A 12,566-nucleotide genomic window follows, 5' to 3' on the forward strand; every position below is an offset into this window, starting at 1 on the left:
CCTAGTTATGCATATTGCGTTTTGAGACCAATCAGAAAACAACATGGCTGACAGGCAGCCATCTTGGATTTTGACAATTGAAGTTTGTTATCACTATTTCTGAGAAAGTACTGGATGGATCTTTCTGAAATTTCATATGTAGGTTTCCCTTGGTGCCTAGTTATGCATATTGCGTTTTGAGACCAATCAGAAAACAACATGGCCGACAGGCAGCCATCTTGGATTTTGACAATAGAAGTTTGTTATCACTATTTCTGAGAAAGTACTGAATGGATCTTTCTGAAATTTCATATGTAAGTTTCCCTTGGTGCCTAGTTATGCATATTGCGTTTTGAGACCAATCTGAAAACAACATGGCCGACAGGCAGCCATCTTGGATTTTGACAATTGAAGTTTGTTATCACAATTTCTGAGAAAGTATTTAAGGGATCTTTCTCAAATTTCATATGTAAGTTTCCCTTGGTGCCTAGTTATGCATATTGCATTTTGAGACCAATCTAAAAATAACATGGCCGACAGGCAGCCATCTTGGATTTTGACAATTGAAGTTTGTTATCACTACTATTTCTGAGAAAGTACTAAATGGATCTTTCTGAAATTTCATATGTAAGTTTCCCTTGGTGCCTAGTTATGCATATTGCGTTTTGAGACCAATCTGAAAACAACATGGCCGACAGGCAGCCATCTTGGATTTTGACAATTGAAGTTTGTTATCGCTATTTCTGAGAAAGTACTGAAGGGATCTTTCTGAAATTTCATATGGAGGTTTCCCTTGGTGCCTCGTTATGCTTATTGCATTTTGAGATCAATTGGAAAACAATATGGCCGACAGACCGCCATCTTGGATTTTGACAATTGAAGTTTGTTATTTCTATTTCTCAAAGTACTGAATGGATCTTTCTCAAATTTCATAAGTAGGTTCCCCTTGGTCCCTTGTATTGCATTTTTGGACCAGTCTGTTCTGAAAACAACCTAGTAAACAAACAGCCATTATCGTTAAATCTCAAATTTCTTATATAGCTAGGATTCCCTTGTTTGAAAAGTACTGGAGGGATGTCTCAATTTGCACAGATTAGTAAAATGAAGGGAAAAGTAGAGAAAAGATCAATCTGACATGGAACCTATGAAGATCATTCAATGGTGGGCGCCAAGATCCCTCTGGTTTTAAATCGGTCCTGATTTCTCATAGAAACATATGGTATACATTGACTTGAAATTGGTTTTCTTAAGGCCACCACTTTTGAGCGCAACCCAGTAATAACATTCAAAATGGTATACTTCTATGATTATTTCAAAAATATGGAAGATACCAAGGTGTTGCTTTCAATAAAATTTTCCAGAAAATGGATGGGGGTTGATAAAATCATATTGTTATGATGGCGACATTCAGTGGCAATTAACAATTTGTAAATCATTTTGATTTTCTACAACAAATAGTTCATACCGACCTGGAAAAGTCCTCGAATTTTAGATCGGTACTTCAAAAGTCCTGGAATTTTCATTTTTTTCTTTAATTTCCTTGAAAAGTCCTTGAATTTTCAAATTTTGTCATTGAGTTTTACAGAGAGTGCTCAGTTTTTTTTCTTGTACAATTGTAGTTGCAAAATTAAGAAAAAATAAAGGAAATTTTATTTTTACATTGATTTCTAAATGTAGTTTGTGGATTTAATTTGTTCATTAAAGTAACAAAATTTTATCTAGATCGTTATTATTGAGCACTTTACTTACACAACAGAGTAAGAATTGTAATGTTCTTTTATTGTTCTTATCATGTTACAGATAAAAAATACCCTTAGTCCCTACGAGGTCGAACAAAATAATGCACCTGGAAAGTTGAGAAAAAAAAGTCCTTGAAAAATGCTTGAATTTTGTTATAAAAAATCTGTACGAACCTGTCGAACCATGTACAAATAAAAGCAATATTTATATATATCATATGGCATACTGACCTTGATGATTGACCAATCAAATCTTACATCCATATCCTAATAACTTCATCACCACGTCACCTGTCACATCAATTGGACATTTTCTTTAAAGACACAACATTTATGTCATACCATCGGTTACTGGAAGCAGCAATTTTTTTCTCTCCTATTCGACCCGACCATCATTTTACCGATTTTTCCATAATGTCAATAGGATCAGTCTTCTGGAAAATATTATCCGTGAAATAGTGGAATTGACTCGAGAATGTTGAATGTTTTGAATTTGAAACAGTGCATGTTGAATAAAAACTTAGCACAGAAAATATATGGAGAGATTCGTCCAGAGGGCTGAAGACCCTTCCTTTGTAGTGAGATCTGACCAAAAGATCATATACGATGCTGAATACACATTTGTCGGTCAGAATCATTACTTAAAGTATGGTCGTTTTGTTTTCATAGTTAGAGACATTTTTCTAATAATTTTATGTCCAAACAAATTATTTTTTCAAACGGATTTCTCATATGACATTTTCACAGTTTTTCCACTTAACAGTGTTTTGTTTTTAAGAGTGTCCAGATTGAATTTGGATGCTGGACAGAATATTTTATATCGGACAGTCGTAAGCTGACTGTTGTGGTTATATACAAAGCTACCAACGATGGAGACAGCTCGGCATGACAATGTCTGGTATATATTACCAGGTTGTTAGAATGTGGCTATCAATGTTACCCCACTTGTGTATCTGGTATATATCACAATATACATGGATATCTATCACTTAATGACAGACTATAGTTCTAACAACAGATATAATACACCAGCATCAACAGTTGGAGATAAAATAGCTGTGAAAATTGATTTCATGAATGGCATTCTGGCTGCTGAGGTTCAGCACCGCCTAGCTATTTTAGTAAAAACTTTATCATGCCATAAATCTGATACTGATAAAGATAGATTAGTTGATTTCGTATCTGATGTAATTTGTTTTATGAATGATAAGTCATGTGAGTCCAAGGGTATACTACTGATATATCTGTGGCAGCTGTTGTTTATTTTTACTGGTAAAATATTGTGCTATTACTACTGTAACAGATGAATTGAACATTAGTTTGTTAGCTAGGTTAATCACCCCGTAAATGGCCAGGGTCATTTTGAGGTGGGTTCTCCTTGTAGTAGTTGGTGACTACCTCATTGAACAACATACAGGTGGCACAGTTTATCACCCCATGAATGGCAAGGGTCATTTTGAGGTGGGGTCTCCTTGTAGTAGTTGGTGTCTACTTCACTGAACATCATACAAGAGGCCAAGTTTATCGCCCCATGAATGGCCAGGGTCATTTTGAGGTGGGGTCTCCTTTGTAGTAGTTGGTGGCTACCTCACTGATCAACATACAGGAGGCCCAGTTTATCACCCCATGAATGGCCAGGGTCATTTTGAGGTGGGGTCTCCTTGTAGTAGTTGGTGTCTACTTCAATGAACATCATACAGGAGGCCAAGTTTATCGCCCCATGAATGGCCAGGGTCATTTTGAGGTGGGGTCTCCTTTGTAGTAGTTGGTGTCTACCTCACTGAACATCATACAGCAGGCAAAGTGCCTGGTGCAGGGACACAACCATGACAGCAGTTGCAAAATATGACGATTATTTTTCAATGCTTCAACTTACACATCAAGATCAATAACGTATACATTTGGTTGGTTCTGGAAAAAATACTGAAATTTTAGTGAATTTTGGAGTTTGCTCAAAACTTGCTATACTGACAAAGTGGGACAAGCGAGACATTTAAATATGTTTTATTCTAGTTTTCTTCACAAGTGGATAATATAAAGTGTGTTTCCTTCTGGAATTTTTTTTATACAATTTTCATACTTGAAACAAAGTCTGACAGGTATAGTTTAAAAACAAGAGTCCAAGGTCCATGAAGCTCACTGGAGCATGCCTCAGTCAGATCATGAAAAACCAAAATAAAAATCAACTCTACAAACAAATTCAACAAAGTAAGAATTCTATAAACTTAAAATTATGTTGTATTTCAAGAATTTCTGTAAAAGCCTTCTGAAAAATTGGGTGGAGCAAACTTTCCTTAAAAGTCGTCTCTTCCTGAACAATTGGATGAAGTTAACTTTCTTTAAAAGCCTTCTCCTCATGAACAGTTGGGTGGAAGATACAGATGCTGGACATAGATAAATCTGTGTGCTGGTGTTAGAAGGAACTAATAGAATCTTTCACCCCCTTGGGGGTGAGACAGGGGAATCTCAACCCGAGGGGAAGATTCTTAAGTTGCTAAACACGAGGCTTGTCGAGTGTTTGGCAGCTTAATTATCTTACCCCAAGGGTTGAGATTCCCCTGTCTCACTTCCATGGGGGTGAATGATTATTTTTCTCTTACCCTGTTTACCCTCTTATGTATCTTATATTGACGTTACATCAATGCAAGGAAATGTTGACGTGACGTGATTGAATTGTCGACGTGACATCATTGCACTGTTGCCGTGACGTCATGGTTTTGTTAACGTGACGAAATACAATTGTTGAGAATGTGAAAAGAGCACGTGTAGCTTGTCTTTTCCCTAATGTGAGATGAGAAAATCTCACCCCGGTAAAACTGCGGATATCCCTGTCCAGGGTAAGAGAAGTCTGAACCTGAAACTGTGGTTCACCGAAAACTGCTGATCTGACATAAGGTACAGTGTAGGTAAAATATAGGTACATAAAGAGGTCCCACCATCCCCACCCCTAACCTCCTGGCCCCATCCCCCTCCCCCATGACACTACAGACCTTGATGTACCTTATACACAGCAACCGACTGAAATACATTTGTCACTGTTAATCATAGTTGACATCAGTAAGAATTCTGAAGGGCATGATATAAAAACTGAACTGGTCCTGGCAATATTCATTATAGACGACCCCCTGATCTTACAAAATGTACAGTTTCCCAAATTGGAATTATTTCATTTTAAACCAAATTCTAAAAGTTACCATTTACACCTGAAAACCTTTCCAACTCACGAATTTCATTTCCAAAATATGGCAAAATGTCCCCTTCCCAACACAATAAAAACTAGAAAAATGGGTAACACTATATGTGCCCTTAAGATGTTTTCTATGGCAAATTTTACAATACATGTGTTCATTCACCGTAGAACTTATCTATTAAAACTTGATAATGCACAGGGGGTTTGTGATAGCTCAGTCAGTTAGAGCACCAACCTCATAACCTCAGGTGAAGATCTGAGGTGCATGGTTCAATGCTCGATCTTACCCATGTCGGTTTGTCTTTCTCAGGAAGCTGAGAAATGATTCACTCTGCTGTTGTGGTTGTGTCCTAGGGCAAGACACTTCACCCTAATTGCTCAGGAGGGTATGGGACAGGCCTCTGGTATGTTGTTCAATGAGGTAGTCACCAACTACTACAATGAGACCCCATCTCAAAATGACTCTGGCTTTTCATTGGGCGATAAACCAAACAATCAAAACAAATGATAATGCAATAAAACTTTGCTACACTAAATTCACTAAATCTTTAGTATATGAAATGCACTAAAACTTGAATGCACCAGATGTGTTCAATTTGGAGAACACCAATATCATAAGTTTGTGAAATCATGGAACATCTCTACAGTACACAGTTGTAAATCATTGTAGCCAAGCAAAATGAGGTTGGCTCATTCAGGTGATGTATACAATCAGAGATCTGTTAATGACTTGGCAACTGTCCCTATATTTCTGCGATAGATATTATATGCGTAGTAATTTAGCTGTCACTGGGACACATACTGGGCCTGGCATTTTTAAGATGTAGGGTACATAGTAGGTGGTTAGTACGTTAATCACCAAGTAGGCTGTGTAAAATCCTGGTTCTCTTGTAGTGAACATAGCATTCGAGTGTAACAGTTAAAAAACAAAACAAATTATTCATTTACAAAAATTACATATATTTTCTGTTTAATATCAACATTTTTAAGCGTAACATAAATAAATAAATAAATATAAATGCATTACAGAAAAAAATATGCCTAATATTCTATATTCACAATTGCATTCTTTTGGAGTTGTCTCCCCTGATTTATCAAAACTAATAAATAATTATGTATGTAAATGTATGTGTCTATCCTGTTTATAAGATTTGCTTGCTGATATGCTTTTGAAATATGGAAGTCATTTTGAAAGGAGGGGCATTTATCAATAATGTATGTTAGATAAAAATGATGTAAGGTAGCATACCCGCTTAAATTATGTACATTGAGGTGAATGAATACACCCATGAAATATTAATTACGTGCTATATTTATCATTGAACATCGGTTTCCATGGGAGATTTGTCATATAATTCATTCCTTTGAGTTATTCAGCTCATCAGTGTAACATGTTTTACTGAGTTAGGTACGCCCCTTCTTAATGGAGCTAAATTAAATATACATCAACCTAGACAAAAGTACATACCGTAATTATCTTACAATAAGCCCATGCCAGAGAATACGCCTATACTCGACAATAAGCATGTACCTTGCAGTAAGCCTGTATATGACAATAAACTGTGCTTGACGATAAACTCTTATCTGGCAATAAGTTTGTATCTGACAATAGGTCGGTGCATGGCAATAAGCCATTGTCTCACAATAAACCCTGCTTGACAATAAGCCCATGTCTGGCAATAAGTTTGTGTCTGACAATAGGTTGTTGTCTGATAATAAGCCATTGTCTGGCAATAAGCTTAAGTATGTCTGACAATAAGCCCATGTCTTGTATTAAGCCAGTTTCTGATAATAACCCCATGTCTGACAATAAGCCTGTGTCTGGTATAAAAAAAAAAGTCTGGTTTTAAACCTATGCCTGACAATAAGCCCATGTCTGGTAATAAGCTTAAGTCTGTCTTACAATAAGCCTGTGTCTGGTAAAAAAAAACATGTCTGGTTTCAAACCCATGCCTGACAATAAGCCTGTGTACAATGCAAGGTAATGGTTTACCACTGACCACCAATAAGCCCATCCTCTTTAGTCTATACTTAGGTGCTGGCCCCCGGGGCTAATCAAGGGTAAATATGGTAAGCCTCAGACATAACTTAACATAATAGCAAACCTTGATCAGTCAGAGAAAATCCATCTTCTAGTACAAACCTTGATCAGACAGAAAATCCATCCAACTATTAAAAACCTTGATCAGGCAAAGAAAATTCATCTAAGTACTACAAACATTGTTACATCTACTGAGAGATCTTGGTTAACCATTAGAGACCTTGTGATATGTTTCATGTACGAACTATCATACATTATAGAGTACAACTAATGATTTTATAAAGCAGTAGCGCTACAAGCATGAACATAATAACAACATTGTAAGCATAAACAGACTCATATTGCATAGTTGAAGTTCATGTTGAAGTCACATCACAGTCTCAGTGTTGAAGCGTTGAAATCAAATCACAATCGCAGCATTGAAGTAAGCGTTGATGAAAGTGATATCACAACTTCAAGCTTGAAATCACGCCGCCATCACAGTATTGAAGCTATAAAACAAACACAGAGTTAAAGTGAGCTTTGAAGTCATATTTCGATCACAGTAAGCATGAAGGCAAAAAATCAATATCCAGTTAATTTGAAGAATCCTTCAAGAAAAACACATTGTATCTCACTGAACTTTTGCTTCAAATTCATCCGTATGTTTTGGAAATTTCCAGCTGGTATGAATGAAAGGAACACAAGTTGTTTTTCAGTTTATACCAGGTATTTGTGTGCGACAGCAAAAATCGTGCAGGAATAGCCTTAAAGAAGCATTAGCCAGAGAAATTAAACACAATAACAACATTAATATTGTAGTCATCCTATTTGAAAAAAAAAAAGAAACTTTTTTCTCTGTTTTATCATCCTGATTTAAACAGAAGGAAGGCCATCGGACCTAGATAAAAATACACAAAATGTTTAGTTTCGTGTGTGACGTAACTTCCAAAGTTACGTCCCACTACACAGTGCCATGTTGGATTATACTTTTTGTCGAAGGCTTGTTTGATGTACGCAGCGACATCTTTTTCTATCGTGTACTTGTCCACAGCTTCTGAAGCACAGTCTGTAGCATACTTCTGCATATCGTCAGACATGTCACAGTTTTTGACGACCAGCTTTTTGTCTGTGACCCCTAGGGTCTCTGCAGGAACAGCCCCTTTCACTACCGCCATTTCTTTGCTAGAGATGTTTTCACACTTTTGAAATACAAACTTAAAAAGTAAAACTTTCCTTAATCACAGTGATAACTGGCTGCTATCAGTTTGCTAGAAGTCGCCAAGCTACTGATTGTTTGACGGTGAATTTCTTCATAAAGTTCCATTTACAATAAATGTTTTAGGAATATCACTTTAAAAAATCTCATTTATCATCCCGCAGAAAAAGTCGTATTTAATTCCAGTGCTCACTGTTTTGTAATAAAACTTCCTGTGGTTTGATTGACAGCTGTATATACCTATGTAGCACTCTCCACACTAAACTCTCTAGAGTACTACCAGCCTTGTCTCAGCCTCCGTACACGATGCTGCATTAGAAACTGTGTAGTACTGCCCAGGCGCTATTGTCTGCGGTAAAGTGTATGGCAGGTAACTATGAAAAGTTGTAACCAGGAAGTCTTAGGCTTGGTATACCTCTCACAGTGTCTACATCCGACACCAGGCTTGTCTGATCACTGTTGACGAGTTATAAAAAACTACACAGTGTATTTGTGTACTTTGCTACGGTTGTGTACCAAGTACTTACTAAGTTACTCTCACAAACACGTTTTCCTCATACCAACTGCCTTCTAGATCTTAGGACCCTCACAAACACGTTTTCCTCATACCAACTGCCTTCTGGATCCTAGATCTCCAGAACTTTTCTCTAAATATTAATAAATCTGTACCTCATCCAGATATCTCTAGATTTCTAAAACTTTATTAACACACCAACAAATCTACTTCATCCAGATCACTCTGCATCTCTAAACCTTCACTACATACAATATAACAATTTCTGTACCTCATCCAGATCTCTCTAGATCTCTTAAACTTTCACTACATACAATTTAGCAATTTCTGTACCTTATCCAGATCTCTAGATTTCTAAACTTTCTCTTGATACAATGTACCAAACCTCGTCCAGATCTTTTAAACTTTCCCTACATACTAACTTCTGTACAAAGTCCATGTATATCTAGATCTGTCTGCACCTCGTCCAGATCTTTAAAACTTTCCCTACATCCAAACTTCTGTACATTGTCCATGTATCTCTAGATCTCTAGATCTCTCTGCACCTCGTCCAGATCTTTAAAACTTTCTCTACATACTAACTTCTGTACATTGTCCCTGTATCTCTAGATCTCTCTGCACCTCGTCCAGATCTTTAAAACTTTCCCTACATACTAACGTCTGTACATTGTGCATGTATCTCTAGATCTCTCTGCACCTCGTCCAGATCTTTAAAACTTTCCCTACATACAAACTTCTGTACATTGTCCATGTATCTCTAGATCTCTCTGTACCTCGTCCCGATCTTTAAAACTTTCCCTACATCCAAACTTCTGTACATTGTCCATGTATCTCTAGATCTCTAGATCTCTCTGCATCTCGTCCAGATCTTTAAAACTTTCCCTACATACAAACTTCTGTACATTGTGCATGTATCTCTAGATCTCTCTGCACCTCGTCCAGATCTTTAAAACTTTCCCTACATACAAACTTCTGTACATTGTCGCTGTATCTCTAGATCTCTCTGTACCTCGTCCAGATCTTTAAAACTTTCCCTACATCCAAACTTCTGTACATTGTCCATGTATCTCTAGATCTCTGACACAAAACTCTGTGAATATCTGACTGGTGATCATTTTCTTATCAGATACTTGTCAAAAGTTTCAAATATCAAATAGAAAGTTTCCTGTTCTCGTTTAGATTTACAAATGAGATATTCCCAACACATCACAACACCTGTTAACGAAACTCAATTTATATTCCTCCAAAAATTTTAATTTCAGTTTAATTAAATTTTGTGTATTCCACATTAATTAACAATTTCAAATTTCTAATTTCCTCCAGGGCATGCCCGTCAGATAGACAGATGATACATAGGGTCTGTTACCTATGGAACTTTTATTACATTCTACAATGTATATGGCACTTACCACCGAACCCTGGAGAATTTACCTAGAAATGTCTCGCATACCGACACATGTAACGAACATGTAGCCAGCGAGAACACGGTCGCTATGTGTGGGAGTTCTCCGCGTTTTGACTACTCGCTTTGTATCTTTGCTATGACCAATTAATGCCACTTAGAGGAACATTGATGATCGTGCAGATGACATAATCACCGTGGTTACCACATGGTTTTCTGTAACATAGGTTAATGTATGGTCAATTTTGAAATAGTTCATTATGTTTCCTGTTTAAATGTGTAAGCTGTTGTAGACTTACAGTATTTAGTCCTTTATAACTTGATAATTAAAACTTAAACATATAATCTAATTATATACATTGTATATAAACATTATCTAATTTATGTATTGTATACAGGTAGTTCTGATATTTTGCTCATCCTCTTGTGACCATGGCTGTTACGAGAACATTAAACTCAAAAAACATTTTGCCCAGCCTCACATGACCTAGCTGTTGTGAGGACATTATAACTCCTAATGAATGTCAAAATGTAGGTTTTCTCAGTTTTGTGATAAAAAAAAAGTTCTTAAAATTTGATTCTTATCTTATGAAATTTAATGAATTTAATGAAACTTGTCTCAAAGTTTTAAATTTTGCTTTCAAAAGGCCCACAAAAATAAAAAACTTCAAAGGCTTGCTTAAAAAAAAAAAATATATGAAAAGTTGATCAAAATCCCATATAAATATACTGTCCATTATAAAGAATGGGTGTTATAGTTATCATTAAAAATTGTAAGAGTCCAACTCAGTTCTACAAATACCTAAAAGAATTACTAAGCAGAAGTTTTAGAAACATCAGATCAGTCAAGAAGATTTGTATCAGCATTTGATAAAGATAAAAGACTTAATGTAAATGAAAAGATGCATTATTCCGGAAAATAGTCACAAAAGTTTCAAAATTGAATGAATCTTAAAAAGTTGAAATATTGAAAAATATGAGAAAGTATTAGGAGCTTGCCAGACATTTTAAGGGGAATCACTCTCTCAGCTGTTGAAAACAAAAATGTCTGGAAACATAATCAAGCTATTGTGTTTAGTTTGGGGGGATGGGATATGATGAAAGGTGTTTATTTTACAATCACCCACAAAATGTTTGTGGTTTATTTTGTTTAACGTCCTATTAACAGCCAGATCATTTAAGGATATGTCTGGTTTTAGGGATGAAGGAAAGCTGGAGTACCCTGAGAAAAACCACCGACCTACGGTCAGTACCTGGCAACTGCCCCACATGGGTTTCGAACTCACGACAAAGTGGTGAAGGCTTAAGTGTCGGGACACCTTAACCACTCGGCCACCGCAGGCCCCAAATGTTTCTGTAAATAGGAAAGAACTCTTTGGTATAATAATATAATCACATAAAGATGAACAGACGTATTTTATTTCTCGTTTTATTAACCATCAGTAAAATACATATTTCCTTCAAATTTCTCCACCCAAATGCTGCATTTGTTTGTGAATATGTGAGGATGTTTAGAAAAAAAGATAATATCTTATTTCATTTGCTATGAATTGTCTGCATGCATACAGCATGCCAGAAACTAAGTACATCTACATTCATTTCAAGTTATGGTAATCGTTAAGTGGAGTCGGAACATTAACCGAAACACCTACTTCATCTTAAAGGCATATGTACTGTACAGAATTGCTTACAGGTTTCTGAATACTCGTAAAACCTTTGATGGTTGTTACGTTTTTGTTTATATATCATATTACCTATATCTTTCATGATTGATTGTCTGATGGAGCCTACCTGTCTCCCCTACAACACAAAATGGACTCTTTTTTTTCCAATGATCAGGAATAGTCTATAATATTTCTAGGGTAGAACAGGATTGTGTTTGTGACTCGATTTTATTTCATATACTTGCAGGCAGAATTGTTTCCCCTTCATGTCAAGTGGGTTCAAGGTCAAACTTATATAGATTCAAGGTCGTCATATTTTGGCATATTGACTTGGAAGCTTAATTCACTTCATAATAGAAGGCATTTATATAGCCTTTGGCTCTGGAATTTGTTTACCAAATCTGTGGAAATAAAAACAGTTTCAACCAACACTTTAGAGAAATAGAATCAACATTATCAAAGGAATAGAGTAGTAAATGTCGTCAGTGTAACATTTTATACAGATGCTATGAAAACAGGAGTCTCAAATTTGTTTGTGGAATGTTCCTGTGAAACTTTGCTCCATGTGTATTGCAGATTTAGAGCAGATTTTGTGTACTAAAAAGGAGTGGATTCAATGCTTCTGAACAGTACAGCACTGATCTGATCTTTATTTGGTACACTACTGATGAAACCAGGGGAAGGGGGGGGGGGGGGGGGACTATAGTTTTCCTCTCTGTCTGTCTTGTATGTACAGTTCCTGTACAAAAGTTTGTCAGTGCTCTAGCGACTTCATTCCTAGAAACTTCACTCAATCATAAAGGCCATAATATCTAAGACAAGTTTGAGTTTCAGGGTTT

The 12,566-nt window shown here is 36.3% G+C and overlaps 1 protein-coding gene across 1 annotated transcript; it reads right to left on the reverse strand.

The window, feature by feature from the left end:
* Positions 1-5,851: 5,851 nt before the first annotated feature.
* Positions 5,852-8,654, reverse strand: LOC117339684 (dynein light chain 1, cytoplasmic-like). The gene has a single exon (XM_033901400.1). It carries the CDS (start codon positions 8,104-8,106, stop codon positions 7,795-7,797), a length of 312 nt encoding a protein of 103 aa, XP_033757291.1. The 5' UTR covers positions 8,107-8,654; the 3' UTR covers positions 5,852-7,794.
* Positions 8,655-12,566: the final 3,912 nt, after the last annotated feature.

The sequence above is a fragment of the Pecten maximus genome, chromosome 12, assembly GCF_902652985.1.
Source record: "Pecten maximus chromosome 12, xPecMax1.1, whole genome shotgun sequence".
Classification (NCBI taxonomy): domain Eukaryota; kingdom Metazoa; phylum Mollusca; class Bivalvia; order Pectinida; family Pectinidae; genus Pecten; species Pecten maximus.

Excerpts from the sequence above, each read along its gene's own strand:
- LOC117339684 (XM_033901400.1), bottom strand. The coding sequence starts at position 8,106 with ATGGCGGTAGTGAAAGGGGCTGTTCCTGCAGAGACCCTAGGGGTCACA.